Here is a 20,625-nt window from a genome sequence, read left to right on the forward strand (position 1 = left end):
GTGACTCAGGACGTGTTACAGCTGTGAGCTGGGCTAGAGCTCAAAGCAGGTCACACGGGCCTATTAGTGGACTGGGAAGATCTTCCTATTCCGTTAATATTACACAGGGTCACACAGTTAGTGCCTGAAGCAACATTTGAACTCAGGTCTTCCAGACTCCAGGGCCAGCTGCCTGCAAGCTCCAAGCTTAGTACTTTACAGCAATTGTTTTTCATTTATCGCATATTATACTTATCCACTAACTAGAGTATTGAACTTCACGTGGAGGGGAGGGGGTGGGGTGGGGAGCACTACCAGCTTTATCTCATCTATCTCGCTGTTCCTCCTTTCCACTGGATATATTTCTTAAGTGAACTCTTTTCTCTCTCCTCCCTCTCTCTTCTGCCTGGCTTTAGTAGTAAAAAGTAAATAGCCTTGGGGGTCAGAAGACCCCAGGATTCAAATCCAAATTCAGACACAATTTTAGCAATTCAATCCTGAACCCTGGTTCCTAATTTGTTTTGTGTCACAGACCCGGTGCCCACTGGTGAAGCCTACGGGCTCCTTCTTGGAATAGTGGTTTTAAGTGTATAAAATAAAATATGGGGGAGTTACAAAGGAAACCAATTACACTGAACTTGTGATTTTAAAAGACATTTTTTAAGTTCACGTTCCCCAGTTCAGAAACTTCTAATTTAGGCAAATGACAGTAATCTTGCAGGGCCTGTTTCTTGGTTTGTGGCATCATAGAGCACCTGGCGTAGAATTAGGAAGCCTCATACTCTGAGTTCAAATCTGCTGAGTGACCCTGGGCAAGTCACTTAACTCTGCCTTAGTTTCCTCATCTACAAAATGAGCTGGAGAAGGAAACCGCCAATCACCCCACTATTCGTGCCAAGAAAACCGCGAACGGTGTCACGAAGGGTCGGGCACGCCTGAAATGACGCAAAAAGAGCTGCACAAAATGAGGCTAATAATACACCCCTCTTTCACGTATTCATTACTTATTTCTTCTTCCTTCCTCTTCCTTCACTTCCCTCTCCCTCCTTCAGCCCCCCGCTGCCTCACGTAGGGCGGGCAGACGCAGACGCCGCCGGCGGTGATAGGCTCGTCGGCCCCGCCCTTTTTCGTAAGGAAGGGCACCGGGACAGGATTGGAGGAGCAGGAGGAAAGAGCCGTCGTCATGGTAACGGGAGGCGCGGCGGGGGGCGGGGGGGGGGGAGACGCAGGGGAAGGATAAATTCCACGTTCAGGCGACGCCGGAGGGGGGCGGGGTGGGGGGAAGCGGAACCGTAACGGATTCAATGGGGCATCGAATCCGGTGGAGAAGCTCACGGTCCTCTCCACTTGGGTGAAGACTGGGTTGCGACCCTCGCGACTTCCGCAGGACCGAAGCGAGCGCCGTGGTTTGGGGGCGGGGCAACCATTTAGACCCTGGGGCACCTGGAGCACCCTGTAAGGTGCCGAGTGGTCCCTGCTGTGCGCAGGCGCAGGCTGGTCCGCGAGACCCGGCCCACCCGGGACGGGGAGGAAAGGGAGGGGGCGGGGGTGGAATCGGGGGAGGAGGAGCCCGAGGCTCTCGGAGTCTCCATCCCGAGCTCAGGCCGCATCTCAGACCAGGTAGAGGTGCGGAAGGAGGCCCCAGAACGGCTGGGAGCTTCACGGTCAACTATGATGGACACTTTAGAAGAAGAGAACTTCGCGCTGGCCATGTGAGTAACCCTGGCAACAGCTTCGCCCCAAAGCCCCAACTTTTTGGAGAGGGTGAGGATGGGGGAGGGGAAGTTGGTTCTTAGGCAGCTACCAGAAGCGTGCACATTTTTCAGAAGGATTGTCAAAAGTTGCAATGCACTAGAGGGCCCCCCATGCTTTTAACTACACGAGGAGAGGCAGCGAGGTGTTAGAGTGGACAGATGAATGAATTCGGCCCTGGGTTCGAGTGCTGCCTCAGTATGTTTCCTGGGTGACCAGTCACTTAAACTGCTTTCTGAAGCAGGTTTCTCATCCGTAAAATGAGGGTAAGGAGGGAGGAATGTGGGTGTGGTCTCCGGGTTCTTAACTTTTTTTTTTTTGGTGTGTGAGCTGCTTGTGGTCAGGACCTGGGTTTGGTGGGGGTTTGGTTTGGTTTGGTCTGCCTTTCTTTTTATCCCTGGTGCCTGGCACATAAGTAGGCACTTAATAAATGCTTGTTGACATGTCCCTTTTGTGTCAGGGATGGACCTTTGTGAAGGTCCGGTGAAACCTATGGGCCCCTTCTCAAAATAATGTTTTAAATGATTGAAGGAAGTACTAAATTTCAGTTAGTTAGCAAAAATAAAGATGTAATTTCTTTTTTTTTTTCCCATCCAAGTTCAGGGACCCCCTGCATCTATCAGTGGACCCGGTGGTCAAGAACTCTTGGTCTAGTAGAAAGATCTGGAGTCATAGGAATCATATATGTGGATTCGAAAGGGACCTCAGAGGCCATCTAGGCCAACCTCCTCATTTTACAGATGAGGAAAAGTGAGGACCAGAGAGGCTAAAGGAAGTCTCCAAGGTCACACAGGGTGGTAAGTAAGCACCAAAGGTAGGCTTTGAACTTTTGGCCTCTAAGTCAAGAATCAGTACTCTTTCCATTATACACCACTGTTTCTTGGATCAAAAGACCAAGGTTTAATCCTGATTCTGCTACTTAATACCTGTCTGATCTCCAGCAAGTCACTTCTGTCCTCTCTGGGCCTCAGTTTTCTTATCTGTAAAGTGCAAGAGTTGGACTCATGGCCTGTTTTTGTATAACCAGGGAACTAAGAATGGTTTTTATATTTTTAAAATACAGTAAAACTTTTTTTTTATGTAAAAGTCATGCTTAGCTAGCAGGCAGCAGCTGTAATTGAGTGACCCCTGGACTAGGTAATTTTCAAAGATTCCTTCCAGCTTCTGTTCCTACAATTTGGATCTTTGGGTAAAAGAACTTTAAAAGAAAACTCTCTTAGAAGAAAGTATCCAAAGAATAGAGTAGATTTCTATATTGTATTGAAACTCAATAAGTTTCCTCCTGCCCACTCTGTGCTTGAACCCTGAATGCCATACCTCCAGCCAACCAGTGATTTGTCTAGTAGATTAGTGTATGTTGTCATGGAATTTTTTATGCCACCATCACAATGGGGACCAGCCTATCTCAAGCCAGTGATATTCAAACCCTGCCATGAAATCTAACTGATTACAGTTACCTTGATAGCAGCATAGGAAGGGCAGGTCCCCTAAGGTAACCAAAATCATATAGAGTTTGGGGCAGTTCCAAGTCAACTCTTTGAATTACACTCCTAAACAGGTGGCCAACGTCAGCTGTGGTACACAGGTTTTAATGCTCCAGATTGTGGTGACCATAAGCAGATAGTTTTGTACTAGTTTTGGGGTCAGCTTCAAAGATGCGGTAAGTAGAGCAGAGCAGGGATTCCTTGCTTAATTAAATAGTTATGTTGCCAAAAAGTTGTCTGACTCAAATCTGTATTTACAGGAACTCTGTAGTGACTCCTTTTATTGTTTCAGAAAACCTTCTGTAAAAGTTTGTTCTTATAAAGGTGGGACATACCAATAAAAGGCATTTAAAATTGTTTTTTTTAATCTTGCAAATATGATTACTCTTTAAATATCTTTTGATTATTAGAATTAAACCAGTTATTTGATAAACGATCTGACCTATAATCCTGATATTAATTTTCAGTTCTTCCGCTTCTGATGCAGAATTTGATGCAGTAGTTGGATGTATAGAGGACATTATCATGGGTAAGTTTCATTATAAAAGAGAAAAATAGATGCCTTAACTTAACATAAATTAAACTCTGCATAAAAAATACAAACTCTTTTCAGTGGTAAAAAGAAGATAATACATCTTGGCTTAGAGATTTTTATTCTAAATGCAGTACATTGCCAGTAGAATTGGAATTCCAGAATTGAAAGAGATTTTAGCCCACATTCTCACTCCCTGCAGTACTCTTCTCTGCTGCATACCTGAGGATAGGTGGCATTCTGTGATCTACTTGTATATTTCCAATAACAGAAAACTCATTACCTCACAAGACTGATCCTTCCAAATCTATCTTTTCTCATCATTTTGGAAAATTGACATCACTGTAGTTTATTTAGTCAAAAGAGCTTTGGACTGTGAGTTTTAGCCCAGCTTTGCTATTTTGACCAAGTTATTTATTCTGTGGGTCTTACTTCCTTTTTTGTAAAAAGAAGGAGGCTGGATTTGATGACTTCTAAAGGTACATTAAAACTTTAAGGTTCTGTTTTAATTAGAGTTTTGGAATATAACCATTTTAGCTTTGCCTTCCTTGGATCCCAGGAACTCTAAGGTGACAATTTTTGCCCAAGGTTCCCATTGCTTTTGCTACACGGATCAGTTCCCTGTTGGTCAAGATGACATCTAGAGCCAGGGATTCTTAATTTTTTTTATGTCATAAGCTTCTCTGGCCTTCTGATGAATGAAGCCTATAGATCCCTCCTCAGAGTAATATTTTAATGCATAAAAAGTACATAGGATTTCAAAGGAAATCAATTACATTGAAATATAGTGATCAGAGTATTTAAAGTTCCACATCTGAAGACTCCCTGAAGACTCCTTGAAATCTGCTCTCCCAAGGGGATAGATTAGCAATCTTAAGTAGCCCCTAAGAGGTGCAGGGACCACCATGTTAAGAAGGCAAGTCAAGAACTTACCACAAGCTGAACTGTAGAATGGAACACTAGGCAGTTAAAGTCTCCCATCTTTGCTGGCCTCTGGAGTAATTTTGTGATCATGTTACATTGAGGCAGTTCGTAGTGGAAGGAATACTGTACTTGAAACCATAAAACATAGTTTCAGATCTTGACTCTTTGGCTTCGTAGCCAGAGGACTTTGGGCAGGTCACTTCAGGTCTCTGGGCCTTGGCTTTCCTTATTGGTGAAAGAGGAATCATAATACTCTAGCTCCTAGGGTTGTTGTGAGGGAAGTGCTTTGTAAATCTCAGGGTACTATACAAACATGAGCTAGTGTTGTTGATGTTATCCTGAAACTGTCCTGACATTTGCAGTTTACTCCCACAGTGTTCCTTTTGTTTTCACTTAAATGTTCTTCCTGTGCTTCACTGCTCATGTTTGAAAATATCTAGTATTAAAAATAATTTTTTGGGTTACGGTGGTTATCCCCTCATGGTGTTCTTCTTTTGAATGAGTATATCTTATTGCTGTTCTCCTGATAAATAAGACTGCAAAGTCATTTTTAGTGGGATAACTTATACCTGATCTTGAGATGAATTCACACTACTATGGTTGTACAGTGTCGCTTCCTCAGACTGAACTTTCCTTTGTCGTTAACGTGCAGCTACACGACCTCTTTCCGTAGGGTGGCAGCATTCATTCCTTCAAAGTTTAGTGCAGAACTGAAATAATTAGGCAAAACTAAAAAATTCAGGCAAAACTCCCATTGGCTCAAATTATCAATGATGATTGCCTTAGGTCTCCATTTTTATCTTGACAATGGAGATGCCCTGACTTCTATCAGCCATTCAGATTTTCAGAAATTTAAATATCTGAGCCTTGAGAGAAATTAGATTGGTCCTAGACAAAATTAGAAGGATAGATAAAAATTTAAATAAAAATTGGAAATGTTGGGAATAGATCTGCATCAAAAACTTCATTGAAAACAGCTAGGTAGCACAGTGATTAAGCGTGTAGAAAGCAGTCAGACTTGTATCTGAAGGTTGCCTCAGACACTTAACTGTGCAACATGGATCAAATCACTTGACCTTTCTCTGTGCCTCAGTTTCCTCATCTGTGAAACAAGATAGTTGAACTTAATGGCCACTAAGAGTGCTAAATCTGTAATCCTGTGACACTGGGTAGTTGATGGATTTTTGGGGGGAGGGGATTTTATTTACTGTTAAGGACAGGGAGGGCTCAGATTTCCATAACTTTTTTCTCAGATGAAATTAGCACAATGGTACTCTGGCATATTAATAGATTTTTTCCCCTTAAAAAACATCTATGATCAGTGTGCTATGGAAGTGGTATTAATGGTGAGCTTTGGCTATTTACTGCAGACTTTGAGGCTTCTTTTTCTACAGGTGTGCTCCCGAGATACCAAGCATGCCTTTTATTTTTAAAGTTGGAATTTGATTTCATTGGTAAAACTGTAAATTCCTTCTTGAAGAGTTTTCTAATAAGAGTCTTGTACTTAGACTGTGGGATGAGTGACAAAACTGGGGAATGTGTGCCAATTAGTTTCCTCAAAGAGAAGTGAAGACTTAAGAGGATTTCCTAGGCCTTCCTGTATGTGTTTAAACTGTACTATTTGCTCATTAAGTTACTAACGTGCTATTAAACTTAATCATATTGCCCATTTGAAATAGCCACCAGCTTTCTTTTCTCTTGGGATTTGCCATTAAGGAAGTAGTTTGTAAACAGAGAAACCACCAGTTGCAGAGACCTACCATTTCAAGTAGAGTTTTTCTTTTATTTTGTTCTAATTTTACGAATGCTAACCTAGCTTTCTACCAAAATGCCTTTTGGGGTCTGTTAATCTTTTTTTATTCCCTGAGTGAATTTGCTGCTTATAGGATTTAAAGCAAACTTAAATTTTAGAGTGAGTTAAAATTGGTAAAATTGTTCAGGTAATTGACAGTTTTCTAGCCTTTAACTGGATTCATTTTATCCTTTTTAAATGACTTTAATGGCTTCACTTCAGATGGTGAGTTCCAGTTATTACAGAGAAACTTCATGGAAAAGTACTACCGAGAGTTCGAAGACACAGAAGAAAACAAACTCATCTATACCCCTATTTTTAATGAATACGTAAGTTTCTTTCCTTTTTTTCCCTTTTCAAGAGATTAGAGGTTCTTTGAATTTAGAACCAAAAGATGTCAGCAGTATTCCATGTCTTTTTCAAAATAAGTTTTTAATTGGTCCCTTGTTTTTATATTACCTCGTTTCACTGTTATTTCTCCCCTTATATTCTTCCAAAGAACCATTGCTTATAATAAAATATTAAGAAAAGGAGAAAGAAAAAAAATTCTGCAAAATTAAATACCATATTGAATAAGGCTGCCTCTCAAACCTATGGGTCTCCTCTTTCTGTAAAGGAGCAGTGTATTCCCTGTTTTTTAAAACATAACTGTGCTCTGATAAACAGGCAAGTAAGGGTTTGAACCCAGGTTGAATTTCTCTCTCATCTCCTGTTCATCATTCTTCTCCTTACCTCCCATTTCCTTCTTTCCAAAAACTTTTCATCAAAATGTCTGGGAGAGTACATCAGTTTTTTATTTTAAAAAACAATGTTGGTATCGAATATCCTCCCACCGTGATCCTGTCCTCAGTTATGTGTACACAGATCCAATCGAGAGTAATAATAATACTTTTTACTTTACCAAATTCTTTCACAGTTTTAATTTTACTAAAGTTACCATAAATTATTATAGTTGTACAACAACCCGGTAGGTAGGATAGTTTTTAATAGTCCCTGTTTACCTATTTGAAAATGAAGACAGACATAATAAACATACCTAAGCTTTGCTTTGGGTCATCCAGAAAGTTGGTGGTAGGGCTTGGAACTCTGCTCCAAGTCTCTTTAACTTCTACTCCAAAGCTCTTTCTGCTGACTCTGATGCTTCTCATGATTTCAGGAGGATTAGTTAGCCTGATTTAGAATAGGTTTTAGCCTCAGGGACTTAATTTTCTTAACACAGAAGCTAGAAACTAAATAGCTAATTAAACAATTTAGAAGGCTTTATCAAGTAAAGATACTTGTGTAACTCTACCTTGTGAAAACAGGATACATAATTACAAAGGCTTATATACTTTCAGGAGTAATAATGCTTACCTTTGCATTACGTGTTAAAGAACATTTGCTTTCTTTAAGTATGACTCATCAGGAGACTTTCAAATCTTTTAGATCTCTTTGGTCGAAAAATATATTGAAGAACAGCTGCTCGAGAGGATTCCTGGGTTTAACATGGCAACTTTCACTACAACATTACAGTAAGTGGAGCCTGAGGTGTATGGCTCTTCCCCTCTCCTTTTCTACTTCAAAAGTCTTAGTGGTGAAAGAGCCAGAGTACCTCGTGGAGAATGTCTTTGTGGGGGGTGGTAGAGGTGTCTTTTAGTCTTGAAAATAGCCAGAGGAAGACTTTAAAATTTTAATCTGTTTCATTCCTAAAATTGCTAACCTTTCCATTAATAGACAGCATAAAGATGAAGTAGCAGGTGATATATTTGACATGCTGCTCACATTTACGGATTTCCTGGCCTTCAAAGAAATGTTTTTGGACTACAGAGCTGTAAGTAGCTTCCACAGTTAAGTAGCTCTTCTGCGGCTGCAGGAATTTAGCACAATTTAACACATTAAGCACCTACTATGTGTAAGATACTGTGCCAGGCTTTGGAGATAACAAAGTTAAAAAATGGTCCCTACCCTTAGGAAACTAGCCTTCTACCAGGGGATACGATACCTAAACTGAGTGAATGCAAAATAATTTGAAGAGGAACTGGAAAGCACTCACAGTAAACCCTAAATAAGTTCCCGTTTGTGGACCTGTCATATAGAAGCACTCTGCCTTACCCCCTTCCATTCTGTAATGCTGATCTAGTCTGGCTATTGTGCAGTTAGTGGTGGTGTTTTGCAGTCAATGGCCCACCAGATCTGTCTGTTGCTAATGATGATGAATATGAGTGAAAAATTATTATACCTCCCACTCAGACTGGGTTTTCCCAGGTGTTCATTTCTGGGGGATATGCTTTAAATTTTTTAGGGTAAGGAAATATATTTTACTTTGGAGGAATCTTACCAGGGTTGAGCTTGGGCATAATTGTAATATGAACAGTGATTCCCCTCCCTTTTCTTTTTGACTTTCAGCATTCATCGCTAAGAGTACAGATGCTGAGCCTGCTTTTCTCTGGACAAAGGCAGCATCTAATAATCTCATTCACATTAAATTATTAGGGAGAGAAATATCTTACTTTCCCAAGGAATTTAGAATCCAGAGTTAGGAAGGACTTCACTGGTCAAGAGTTTTGAATATATTGTCACTCTAAGGGGTCGTTTCTTTTTTCCTAAAGGAAAAAGAAGGCCGAAGTCTGGACTTAAGCAGTGGTTTAGTGGTGACATCATTATGCAAGTCATCTTCCATACCTGCTTCTCAGAACAATTTACGACATTAGTTCACGTTCTCTGGATGAGAGTTTATCATCTCGGACATTCTGAACTTGAAGGATGGTGAGTGACCACAGCGTGATGAACAACGTGCTTAGCGATGGCGGAATACAGCTGGAAAAGACTGACCTTGTTCTGGTGCTTTTAATTAATGCTAAGTGTAGAGTGATCATAAAGAACCCTGCTGGAATATTGGCTTCTCTCAAAATATCCCCGTTAGCCCTAGTATGGCGGGCAGAGCTGCCTCAACCCCTGGGTGCTCAGGACAGTGAGGGAAAGAGGACTGGTGTGTGTGTGTGTGTGTGTGTGTGTGTACACTGCATTCACTTAGGGGTGAAATTACATTGCCTATTTCAGCTGTCACTCCCTTTCAGTATATTGGGGGGGGGATGACACCCAGGATGAGTGTGTTAGCAACACATGTTTGTTTCTCTTAAATCAAAACATTACATTGCATGTTTTCCATCTCAGATATGAACAGGTTTTCCACACACATCTTTGTGACACAAGGCCGTCTTTGCCTGGTACACATTTCAACCCAAGGAATTCTACTCCTATATGTTTTATGGTGTCTTTTTGAATAGTGTTTGTTCACCTACAGACAGTTATGCAACCCCAGCTCATTTGTGTAGGAATTTATGTATTAGAAACATTGGGGAACACAGGGTTTGGCTGGGAGTTTTCCCCCAAACTAAAAAGCTGTTTGCCTAGAAGTAAAATATATAAACCACCTCGTAATCTTAGGTTTGTAAAAATCTTGTGACCTCAGCATGACCTTGTACTGGTCCTCATAGCAGCAGTCTCATTATGTCTAGCCAAAGCACCCTTTGAAAGTACAGTGTACATTTTAGCAGCAAATTCCAAGATATTGTGAATTTGGTTTGGGCCCTTCTGTGAATGTCCAGTTAAGAAGAAGGCTAAGTATTATGTTGTAAAGTTTTTTAGGTTTAAAGTATTCTTGGGTGAAAAGTTATCCTATATTGTTATTCCATTTTGTCAAACCCTACAAGTTACATACTGAGGTCTGATTTATATTGGAAAAGAGGGACTGAAACGTGTGCTTTTTTTATAATGCTCCCATGGTTAGTGTAAATTTGTTAAAGTCCTGTGCATCAGAGATCAATTTTTCCTGCAAAAAGAGTTGAAGTCCTAAACTTGTTAATATTCTCTCTCCTCTTAAAACCTCTCCTCCCAAGATAGTGTTCCACTGGTCCACATGTGAGTAAGCAAGAAAGAGGAGGAAGTAGGCAAAAGCTTGAATTATCATCTCTTCTTTTTTCAGTTTAGGAAAATGTTCAGTTTTCCTAAAAAGCAGAGCTCTAAAAGCAAAGTTTGAATTATTATCTCTGCTTTATTCAGTTTAGGAAAATGTTTGATTTCTCTAATAACTTTCAAGGTACTGATAAGAAAATGCATACATTTGTCAAAACACTTTGGAGAAAAGATAATAAGTGGCTATCTGACTGAGCTTTAAATTGAAAACAAGACTGTTGAATTTTAATTTGACTGTTCCTGTTTTAAGGCATGGACTGAAGATTGTATATACATATGTGTCATGTATTGAGAAACATGGATTGGGTTGATTTTTTTTTTTACTATAAGTGTAATCTGACACACTTTGCCAGAACATCAGATATTCAAATATTAAAGATCATTCTTTCTTTAATTCTGTCCTCAGGTGACTGCTTTTTGGGGTTTAGAGGTAAGCTGAATAATCCAGTCTTGGAGAGTTATTTATCCAGCAAGTATCTTTCCCCTGAACCTTGTTGGAATTATTCTTATCACCAGTGGGAGTATCTCATGCCTGGGTCTTCAAAAAGTACTTGCTATTTTGTCAGGTTTAGAAATTGTAGCTGGACAAGTCTGGTGCTGACTTGGATATGCATCCACCAACCAGTATTTGTTAAGTTCTGATGTGCTTGACACTGTGCTAGGCACCAGGGATACAAAGACAAAAATAAGATTTCCTCTGCCCCCAAGAAACAGTAATGAAAAAACTAACTGTTCTTTTTGTTTTTGTCACTTTTTAGGAAAGAATAGTGCCCATTCCTGGTTTAGATAGTGTGTAGGGGAATGGGCAGTAGAGGCACTCCAACAGGTACATGCCTTTCTATGTGAATGTGTAAAAGACTGAGGACAGAGGGATGGTGAAAAACACATTTTGTCCCCATTTTGTAAAAAAAAGAAACCTTAAGCCAATGGCCTCATCAGTAAACAGACCCAAGGTATCGGGTAGGGCGTTGACTACAAAATGACTGGAAGCCTTGAATGATGACCACATTTGTGCCTAGTAGTGGGTCCTGGCACAGGCAGACTTCTAGAGCAGTGAGCATAGAGATTCAGGAGTGTTAAATCACTTTACCCTGAAAAGAAGCTTATGTGCTGCTTGGTGAACATTTCAGCAAGACTTCTTTCAACTCACTTCCCCTGTTAGCAGTGAAACAGTCCATCCTCAGCTTAGTCATATATGTCATACATGTTATTCATAACATGTCATACATGTTATGCACCTGTATTTGCATATGATCATATTTTTAACATCTGAGGGGGGAGGACAAGTGAAAATAGGTGAAATTTTATTTAAGAACTTTTAGAATGTGCCATCAAATTTTAGCCCTGTCTACTCTTCAAAACTTGGGATATGTGTAACAAAGGACAGGTGTTAAAAGTAAGGGTCACACTTGCTCCCAGTTTATGCCTTCTCTATTAATGGCCTTTTGAAGCAGTTATCTAGGTAAATGACCAACTCCAAACTTGAAGGTGATGTCATCCTGTAGGTAATTTACAGTTAGTCAGTGCCCTTATATCAAGTCTGTAATAAGTATGAAGGAATTGTAATTATTCATGAGAACAACATGTGACTGGGTCCCACAAGGTGGTCAGGCTGAAGTGGAGCCTCTACCAGAACATGTGATGTTTACTTACAAGACTTTGGCTTCCTTTTATTTTGTCCTTTCTAACCCATGTAGCTCTATAGTTTTGTTTAGTATGAGATTGTCCCTAAGAATACAGGTTTGAACTGGATCTTGTCTATAGTTCAGCATACTATAAGTCATATTAATCTGTACTACTTGAGAGTCGATACTCTTTTGACTTGGAAAATTAGTTTAGATTGATTAATCCATGGGCCACGGCCTTTTTAATTCTTTCTCTCTCTGGTGTCAGTCTTATCTCACCAGTGGAGCTCAGTTGAGACATAGCTACTCAATAATTACTAATACCACACTCTCACTGGGGTTTCTAATGGACCTTTTTAAGTGGGTCAATGATATGAGCAATCGTCCTTTATCCTGGCTTCATAGACAGAAAGGAAAACATCCAAACAATGGCCATCATCAGTAGGGTCTTGGAATTTTTCAAGGAGATTATACTAGAGGACTCTTCAAGTATACAAGTGCGAGGAGGACTGGGGAGTCATACTGGGAATCACACCACGTGTTGGAATTCACAGTGAGAAAATAACACTTCCCACAGCACCTGCTAGTGACCGGGATAGTGAAGTTATTGAGGCCAGAAGGATCACCAGCCCCAAAAAGCTAGGAATCAAATTAGTCAAAAGGCAACAGTATCATGGAGCCATTTACAAAAATATCCATCCACAGCTCTTCCAAACAAATGTTTCCATGGTCTTTATTTATGTACAAAGAACAAAATCATTATTATCCAACGATCAGGCAAACTTGTGAGCCACCCACCCCCAAATCCATAGCCTTTGGGCTCAGCCAGTGGTGTCAGGAAGGAAATCAATCTTGGTATTTAGCTTTTTCAAAGAGAATGTAAAGGTGAAAATGATGTTTTAAAGTATAGGGAAAAAACTGGACAGCAAGTATCTTTGAGAAGCAGGTAAAGACTAGGGTTTCCATTAAATACAAGCTTCTAAAATGTGAAAATCCTCATGGAGATGCCACTTACATATTAGTGAGACCTTAAACTAGTACATAAGCACTATCTTAGTAGCCTATTAATGGGATTTATTGTTATTTTTAATATCTTATAGGCTTTTCCTTGCCTTTGTCCCATAACTAGCCATGGATGTTATGAAAGGGAAGATGACAATTTGTACCTTTTCCCATTGAAATGGAAGAGGAGAGTTTACATTGCTAGATACTCTCTTTGTAATTCCAACTTTGACTTTTTGTTTAAGGTGAGACAAGCTTTGGGGCACAAGCTTGAGAAATTCCAATAGCTACCTTGAATAGCTGAAGTCTATGAGACAACTACCCATTACCATGGTTAATTTTACAGTATTTACATGATAGGATGACAAGGTTTGAGGTGTTACTTGTTAGCAGGTTTAATGCTGGTAAAAGGGGTTGAATTCCTGATCCTGGAAACTGAAGCCTTTCAAATTCAAAGCAGGGATGGCCACAACCCCACTTCCTGAGAGGCGGCCTTCCCTGACTAAAAGGATGGTGAGGTCATTTGACATCCTTGACCCTTTCATTCTTTGCACTCTTCCCTGCCCTTGCTCACAAATGCCAATTTATGCCAATCCAGGGTGGTGGATTGTGTTCCATTGAGAGTGGAGTGAGAGCACAGATTCCATCAGCAGAGGATAGCACATTTGGTCACAGCTGGGCTGGTTTTCTGCTAGTTATAGCCTCCTTGTGATGACCAGTGGTGTCCAGGCCTCTACACGATGGCATGTAGACTTCAGTACCAAGGTGGTTCACGGGCATTGCTGGATTTAGGAATAGCCACCAGCCATCTGACTAGTAGCTGCATTGCTGCCCATTCCTTTCCAGGCTCGAAAGCTGAAGAAAGCACTCACTCCATAGGTGATCATCACTACACATGCAAAGAACTGAGAAGAGAAACAGAAATGGACTGGTGATGGATGAATCAGCTTGGTGGATGTCATAGGGAGGATGAGACAACAACCTGCTTGATTTGACTAATAAATAGAGTAAAACTTTGGTGAATTGGAGCAGGCAGTTAACCAGAATTTAAAAATATCAAATGACAGCCAGATAAACTGATTCAGGGATCTGGTGTAGTGGCAAGAATCAGGAGATCTGGATGCTGTCCTAGTCGTGCCACTAACTTTTTTTTGTGACATTAGGTAGTCATTACTTCTCCTGGGTTTCCTTTCCTCCTCTGTAAAATAAGGGAATTAGACAAGTGATCTCTAAGATCCCTATGAACTGTATTTAGTCAAAAGAAAGGAGGGGGAAAAACTTCCAGGGGAATGTCCTCGGATCAATCCAGATTTAACCCAACCTCTTGCATCTGTGAAGGGAAGATTAATGTTTAGTTGTGAAATGCTAATTTTTTTTAAAAAATCTCTTCCCAGTTCTTATATTAGGAAAGTAGGCTCTAGAAATATTTTCAACAAAACATTAAGATTGATTTAGTTGGAGCCACCCATTTCTTAGCCCTCTGGTTAATTGAAGTTTCATTGCAAACATCTTCATTAAATAGAACTAAGTGAGAAATCATAGCTCAGTGCCTTTTGCATTGTTGTTAAGAAAAAGGAGTTGTTAACTACAAAGTAAAATGGGTTTGACTGAAATGGAAAATAGTCCTGCCATTGCACCTTTCCCTCGACCATATTTTTGGTTTGAGTCCTGAATACATTGCATGTCCAGTCTTCTCCCCCCTCCTTCCACCCAGTGCTCACCCTCCCTGACTGTAGAGGACAAGACCAAAGGGGAACCAGGCACTTACGGAAGCAGCAGCCCTTTTGTCGAATATATAGGAACCAGCTATTGATGTTTTTTGAACTGCAACTGCACTGGTGATGAATCCAGTAATGTAGAGAATGGTGGCACTTACATTAAATATCATTAGCTGGGGGAAAAAAGATTAAAAGAAGCTGAAAACAAGAGGCTCTAGTTCTAGCAATCTAAAAGGTTTATTCTCTTCCCAAAAGGCAACGTCACATCCCACTTCGGACGCTAGCTAGCTATATGACAAAGGTAAATCACAACTGTTACTTCATTTTATTCTGTAAAATGAGGAAAATCCCTGTAGCACCTCCCTGTAATAGAACTATGAGGATCAAATCAGAAGTATGTATAGTGCTTGGAGAATCTTAAAGTATTACCTCCTGGCTGATGTATTAGTCTTGGGATTTGATTTTCACTATTGTAGGAATGTGTTTATCATCTGAAGCCTGACAAACAAAATTTTCACAACACTTAGCCCAGAGCCAGCAGGGGTAGGATTTCCCCCCTGCTCCTTATGAACCGGAACATGCTATTGAGGTATCAGAAGAGGCCAAAAGAATGTGTATCAACTCTTTTCACTCTTAAGCCACTCAACTGAAAGCTTTAATGGACAAATCTAGCATGATGGTATGTTTGGATATGGAGATCACATGTAAAGAATAAACATGTCCTGTCATCACAAAATGATTCTATTACATAGCAAGCTAAGTCACAATATCTGTAAGTCACAATATCTGGGGCAAGTCACAATATCTGTAAGTCTTGAGTTTCCTCATCTGTAAAATGGAAATGACATAACTTGTTCTACCAGCTTCCTGGGCTAGATGTAAAAATGAGATAGAGGTATCTAAAGGTGCTTGGCAAACTAAAGCACTGTATCACTGTTATCCAGTATCATACTTGTGGGGGACTGGACTAAAAAACCCACCCAGCATTCCATCTCCCTGGTAAATCATTGTTTCTGAATATCGCAATTATTTGTATTTCACCAGATGGTACGTAAAAGCTTACTCAGTCAGATGTAGCAAGCGAGCCTATGCCCTTACTTTCCTCTGGCTACAGAGTGCGCCTCATTGGGCCGTTGCCCCCCAGGGGCTCTTAGTTTTCACGAAGGTTCCAAGAGTCTGTGGCAGGTGCTGTCACGTAGAAGTCAGAGTACCAAGAAGAAAATGTAGTCTCCACCTTTTGGCACTACTAGGCATGCTATGCAGGCCACAGGCTGAGTGCCCATGGATGGTGAAATCAGAATCATGGCAGACCCAGTATAGAACCCCACACAATTCTGAAACGACAGTGGACTCTGCTCTTGGGAGGCTGAGAAATGAAGACAACTGGGGAGGCACTTGAGCCTGAAGAGGGGACAGGAGTGGAAATAAGGGGAAAAAAACCCTTTTACATGATTCGTAACTTAAATAATGACTAAATACTAGTCCTTTCAAGAATGGGTCCTCCGCCTGTCTGCCCCCATTCAGCTAGGTAAGCACATATCAAGAACCCAGAGAATTGGGGGCTACAAAATCTTATCCCACCTCTGCCAGTGACATGCCTCCTTCCAAACCAAGCTAAGCACTATTTCTGTACCTTTCTGTTCCCACCTGTAAAATGGGCAGAGGTAACACTACTGTTTCAGGTAGGGGTTTCTCAATCTGGGGTATATGTATCCACAGGGAGTTTAAAAAATTTGTCAAGAGGTATAGAGAATGTTATTAAAATTAATCTGTTACTCCTCATTGTGCTTGTCCATGATAACACTTCTTATGTTTCACATTGAATATGGGGTTATAGGAAAGTTTGCCAAAATCCAAGAGGTTCAGGGACTGAAAAAGTTGGCAATCTCTGGCTTAGAAGATGAGTTTGAAGAATACTCGAAGCCAATAATAACTAAAAGACTGCCAGGGACTAAAGAAATTCTAAATTACTATTACAAGGCAAAGACTTCCTCCCTGGCTATAAGGATTGCTGAATACTAAAATGGGTAGTTAAATGGAACAACGGAAACTTTCCTGGAGAGTTTCCCTTTTTTTTAGTCAGTTGCATCCTTTCATGGACACAGGGGGATGGACAACAAGCCCTGGGATTCTATGACTCAGTTAAGTCCTCTTTTCGTAGCTCTAGGATTTTCCCTCCAATCCTGCCCTGCCAGTAGAAGGAAGACAGGCTTCTAATCAGTGATGTAAAGATCTAACAAAACAGTTCTGTCTCTGGGGATGACTCACATTTCCTAATTTTAAAAAGTCATTGAATTCAGAACAATGCTGCCTATTCCAAGCTTTGCTTATCTTAAGATCATGTGCCTCTTACCCTTTGAAAGCTCCAGATCCCAGCTGCAGAGATTCTTTGGATCTCAACTACAAATAAGGAGGCCATGGGGGAAGCACAATAATGAGGTCACATTTTTTTTTTTTTTTGCAGAGCTGAATCAGGATACAGAGGGTTAGTGAACCCTGTTACATTTGTGCCACAGAATCATGGGTGAGCCCTTCTGGGTGGAACTTCCTCAAATGGCAAGCTCTGCCTTTGATGTTTTCCTGATAGTCCCCTAGGTAGAGGGGTGGGAATCGATGAGGATAATGCCGATTATACATAATTAGGAATACTACCAGCCTTTTTGCTCTACTTCAGGCCTCCACAGCAGGCTCATCATTTCTCTACTCCAAATGAACTCCGGATGCCAAATCCCCACAGATGCCAAAACAGTATTTGACTCAAACATTTAAGCCTTTAGTAATGTGATTTTAATCACCAAAGGCCCAGCAGTGGCATAAGTTTGACTTATGAGGACCTGAAGGCAAAATCCACCTAGCCCGTTGCAATTTAAAATTGTCTTTTAATTGCAAGATGTTGAGGGGCCACTTCATTTCAAGTTCTTTACCTAGGAGGTAATTTAAACCCTTGGCCTCCTTGTCAAATCAGTGACAACCCTTTAAACATTTGAAATAATTTTTTTTGTCTCAGTTCTCTTTTTCTGGAGTACAAAAGAAATGAACATTTATATGGCAAGGGAATAGGTATTTATATAGCTCCTACAACGGGCCAGGTACTGTGCTAAGTGCTTAAGGTAAGTGCTATTATCCATGTTTTACAGTTAAGGAAACTGAGGCAAATGGGTTAAGTGACTTGTCCAGGGTCAATCAGCTAGTAAGAGTCAGAGGCCAGATTTAAATTCTGGACGTCCTGCCTTCAGGCCTAGTGCACTATCCATTGCTCCCAACAAAACTCCTCCTTGTATGGACCAGTATCAATGCTGCCACTGTGGTCCACAGAGTTGGGTCCTCTGAGAGGACCCTGTGTTCCACTTCCACCTCTGATGCTTACTATGCCTGTGTGACCTTGGACAAATTAACATCTCCAGGCCTCTTCATCTGTAAAGTGAGAGGATTAGACTGGATGATTTTTAGGTCCCTTTAGACCTATAAACTATGACTTTATGGTTTAAGAACCCAATATCCTTTCAGCCAATCTCCTGTCAGACTGTACCACAAGGGTAGAGACGTTGTCTTAGGTAAGATGTTTGCCACCTCCAGCATTAACCTGATGCTCTGTACACAAGATTGTTCAATAAATTAAAGACTGCAACCTTGTTTTGGTTAGTATCTTTCATGCCTCTTGACAAGAACCCAAGGGATAGAAAACCCTAAATATAACGGCTAATTCCAGAAATGCCTGCCCTCTGGGGACTTCATAGGCCACTCCCAGCACTCACCACCAAAGGCCAGGGTACCATGTAGAGTTTCAAATGTAGTTGCCACAGGTAGATGATGAAGAAGATGATTGTCACCAGCCAGAGGAAGACTGCTACAAACATCACCCAGCCATAGATTGAGTAGTAGTAATAAGGGGTGGCTGCAATCAGGGCCCAGGTCAGCAAACCCACCACCTGGAAGGGCAGAATGAGAACACAGCATTAGGAGTCAGGTTCCCTACTAACTGGACCATGGCCAGGGGTTGGGGTGGGGGATGTGGGAATCTCCATTTGTTGATCACCATCATACTGTGTATGCTGTAGAAGTGTTTAAGCCTCCATGCTAGTAGGATCACTATCCTTTATTCCCACAGACTCACTGGACAGTAGGAAGAGACTAGGTAGCGTTATCTTCACTTTGTGAATAGAAAACCTGAGATCTAGAGAGGTTAAAGGCACTCACTCATGGTCACACCTTGGAAGGGACCTACTTGATGTCACACCTGGAAACCTGGCTTCCCTGCTAGTGATCTGACCTAGATTTAGAAACACCATCATATTATGTACTTAAATATCCAAAGGATCTGCTTTCACAGTAACAAGGCCTTCTTTAGAACTAACATTCTCTCTAGCCTTTCCTGGGTGGATTCATGTGACCTAAGGCAAAATGTCCTTCTTGGAGCCTCAGTTTCCTCATATAAACAATAGGGAGGTAGGGAGAGGTTGGACTAGGTTACCTTTATAGTCTCTTCAAGCTCTAACATTCTTTGAGTCTATAAGTTCAACTTGAGTGAATCTATGACCAAGTTACACAGAGGCTAGTAGCTCCACATGACATGATTCTGCCAACACCAGCTGCTTTCGGTAAAATGAACCACAGTGGGCAGGTAAGTCAGCACCTGAGCTCTCAGAAGCTCAGATAAACCAAGTCTGTTGTGTCTGAGCTCTGATAAAAAGCAAAAGCTTGAAACTAGCTTTTAACTCTCTAAAGCTAAAAGAAGAAACCAAAATTAAAAATGGGATGCAACATAGGAGCCCACTGATTGGGGAACAAATTGGCCAAACAAATCATCTTATAAGAATGTCCAGGAATGTAGGAATGATGATTGTGGAGATTTCAGAGGAATGTGGGAAAACTTACAGGAACTGATACAGAGAGAAGAAAACAGTGGCAACAGAATCATACACAATAACAACACTGTAAGTAAAGCTGGCCAGAAGGAACAAAACTGGTCAAATACAGTAGTCCATGTTAGCACCATACTGTCAAAAGAAAGGATACATCCTCTGCTATTCACAATCGATCAGTTAATGATTGGGAGTGGGGTGGAATCTGCTTTGTAGAGAAATTCGTAGGGTTTGTTTATTTTTTTAAGTATCTTATGTTAAACCAAAATCTGCCTTCACTGCAACTCAGAATCTTAGAGAGTTTCCTAGCAAAATAAGTAAATAAATGAAAAAAAAAGCATTAAAGAAAAGCATTAGAGATGCAAATAGAAAAGCAAGCATGTTCCTGCTTTCAAGTTCACATTCTGATGACTTGTCCAGTTACTAGGCCTGGAGGTATCAAAGGCACGGTTTCCACCAGGCATGCCTCTCTCCAATATGCCACATGGTTTCTTATTGATTATTAAAAAGAAACAAGGCAGTCTCTCTCCAATATGCCACATGGTTTCTTATTGATTATTAAAAAGAAACAAAGCCACCAGCAGGGTTTCAATATGCCTCCAGCTCAGGCTTCTAATTATAACAGGGGAACTGTCAGAGGTGGTCTGAGAAAGGTAGGGTTTAACAGTCCATGGACAGCAGTAGAAAAAATCCATTTCCTTGCCTTCCATGCTATCTCTTCTAAAGCAAGATCAATGACCTGCCTGGAAAACTGGAAAATGTTTTGCCTGAAAGCACATAGCCTCCTTGGCCCGTATCAGAGACTTGTCTGTCCTCTGCTATAGCATATTTTGTTCCCATGTCTCCGCTCTGGGAGGTAGAGCACAAGTGTGGTTGTCAAACTCCTCTTCTTTCCTCACAGGTCCTAATGCTTTAACACAGCAGTTTTGAGGGGGCCTATAAGGTCAAAACTTTTCAAAATGATACTAATGTGCCTTAACTCCTAATGTAGTAAATATAGA

The 20,625-nt window shown here is 40.9% G+C and overlaps 2 protein-coding genes across 2 annotated transcripts in view; one reads left to right on the forward strand and one right to left on the reverse strand.

The window, feature by feature from the left end:
- The first annotated feature begins 1,182 nt into the window (after positions 1–1,182).
- On the forward strand, positions 1,183–10,811 carry LOC118841953 (ADP ribosylation factor like GTPase 2 binding protein). Its single transcript, XM_036749684.1, has 6 exons — positions 1,183–1,691; positions 3,683–3,744; positions 6,686–6,792; positions 7,889–7,974; positions 8,177–8,273; positions 9,052–10,811. Exons 1-6 carry the CDS (start codon positions 1,651–1,653, stop codon positions 9,151–9,153), a joined length of 495 nt encoding a protein of 164 aa, XP_036605579.1. The 5' UTR covers positions 1,183–1,650; the 3' UTR covers positions 9,154–10,811.
- Positions 10,812–12,750: 1,939 nt separating this feature from the next.
- The window catches only part of LOC118841954 (plasmolipin), a 33,973-nt gene continuing 26,098 nt past the window's right edge, over positions 12,751–20,625 (reverse strand). The window contains exons 2-4 of the mRNA XM_036749685.1: positions 18,518–18,691; positions 14,813–14,935; positions 12,751–13,949 (exon numbers count right to left, since the gene is read on the reverse strand). Of these exons, the coding sequence (XP_036605580.1) occupies positions 13,833–13,949; positions 14,813–14,935; positions 18,518–18,691 (414 nt within the window). The 3' untranslated portion in view covers positions 12,751–13,832. The remainder of the gene's footprint in view (positions 13,950–14,812; positions 14,936–18,517; positions 18,692–20,625) is intronic.

This window comes from Trichosurus vulpecula, chromosome 3 (genome assembly GCF_011100635.1).
Source record: "Trichosurus vulpecula isolate mTriVul1 chromosome 3, mTriVul1.pri, whole genome shotgun sequence".
NCBI classification, from domain to species: domain Eukaryota; kingdom Metazoa; phylum Chordata; class Mammalia; order Diprotodontia; family Phalangeridae; genus Trichosurus; species Trichosurus vulpecula.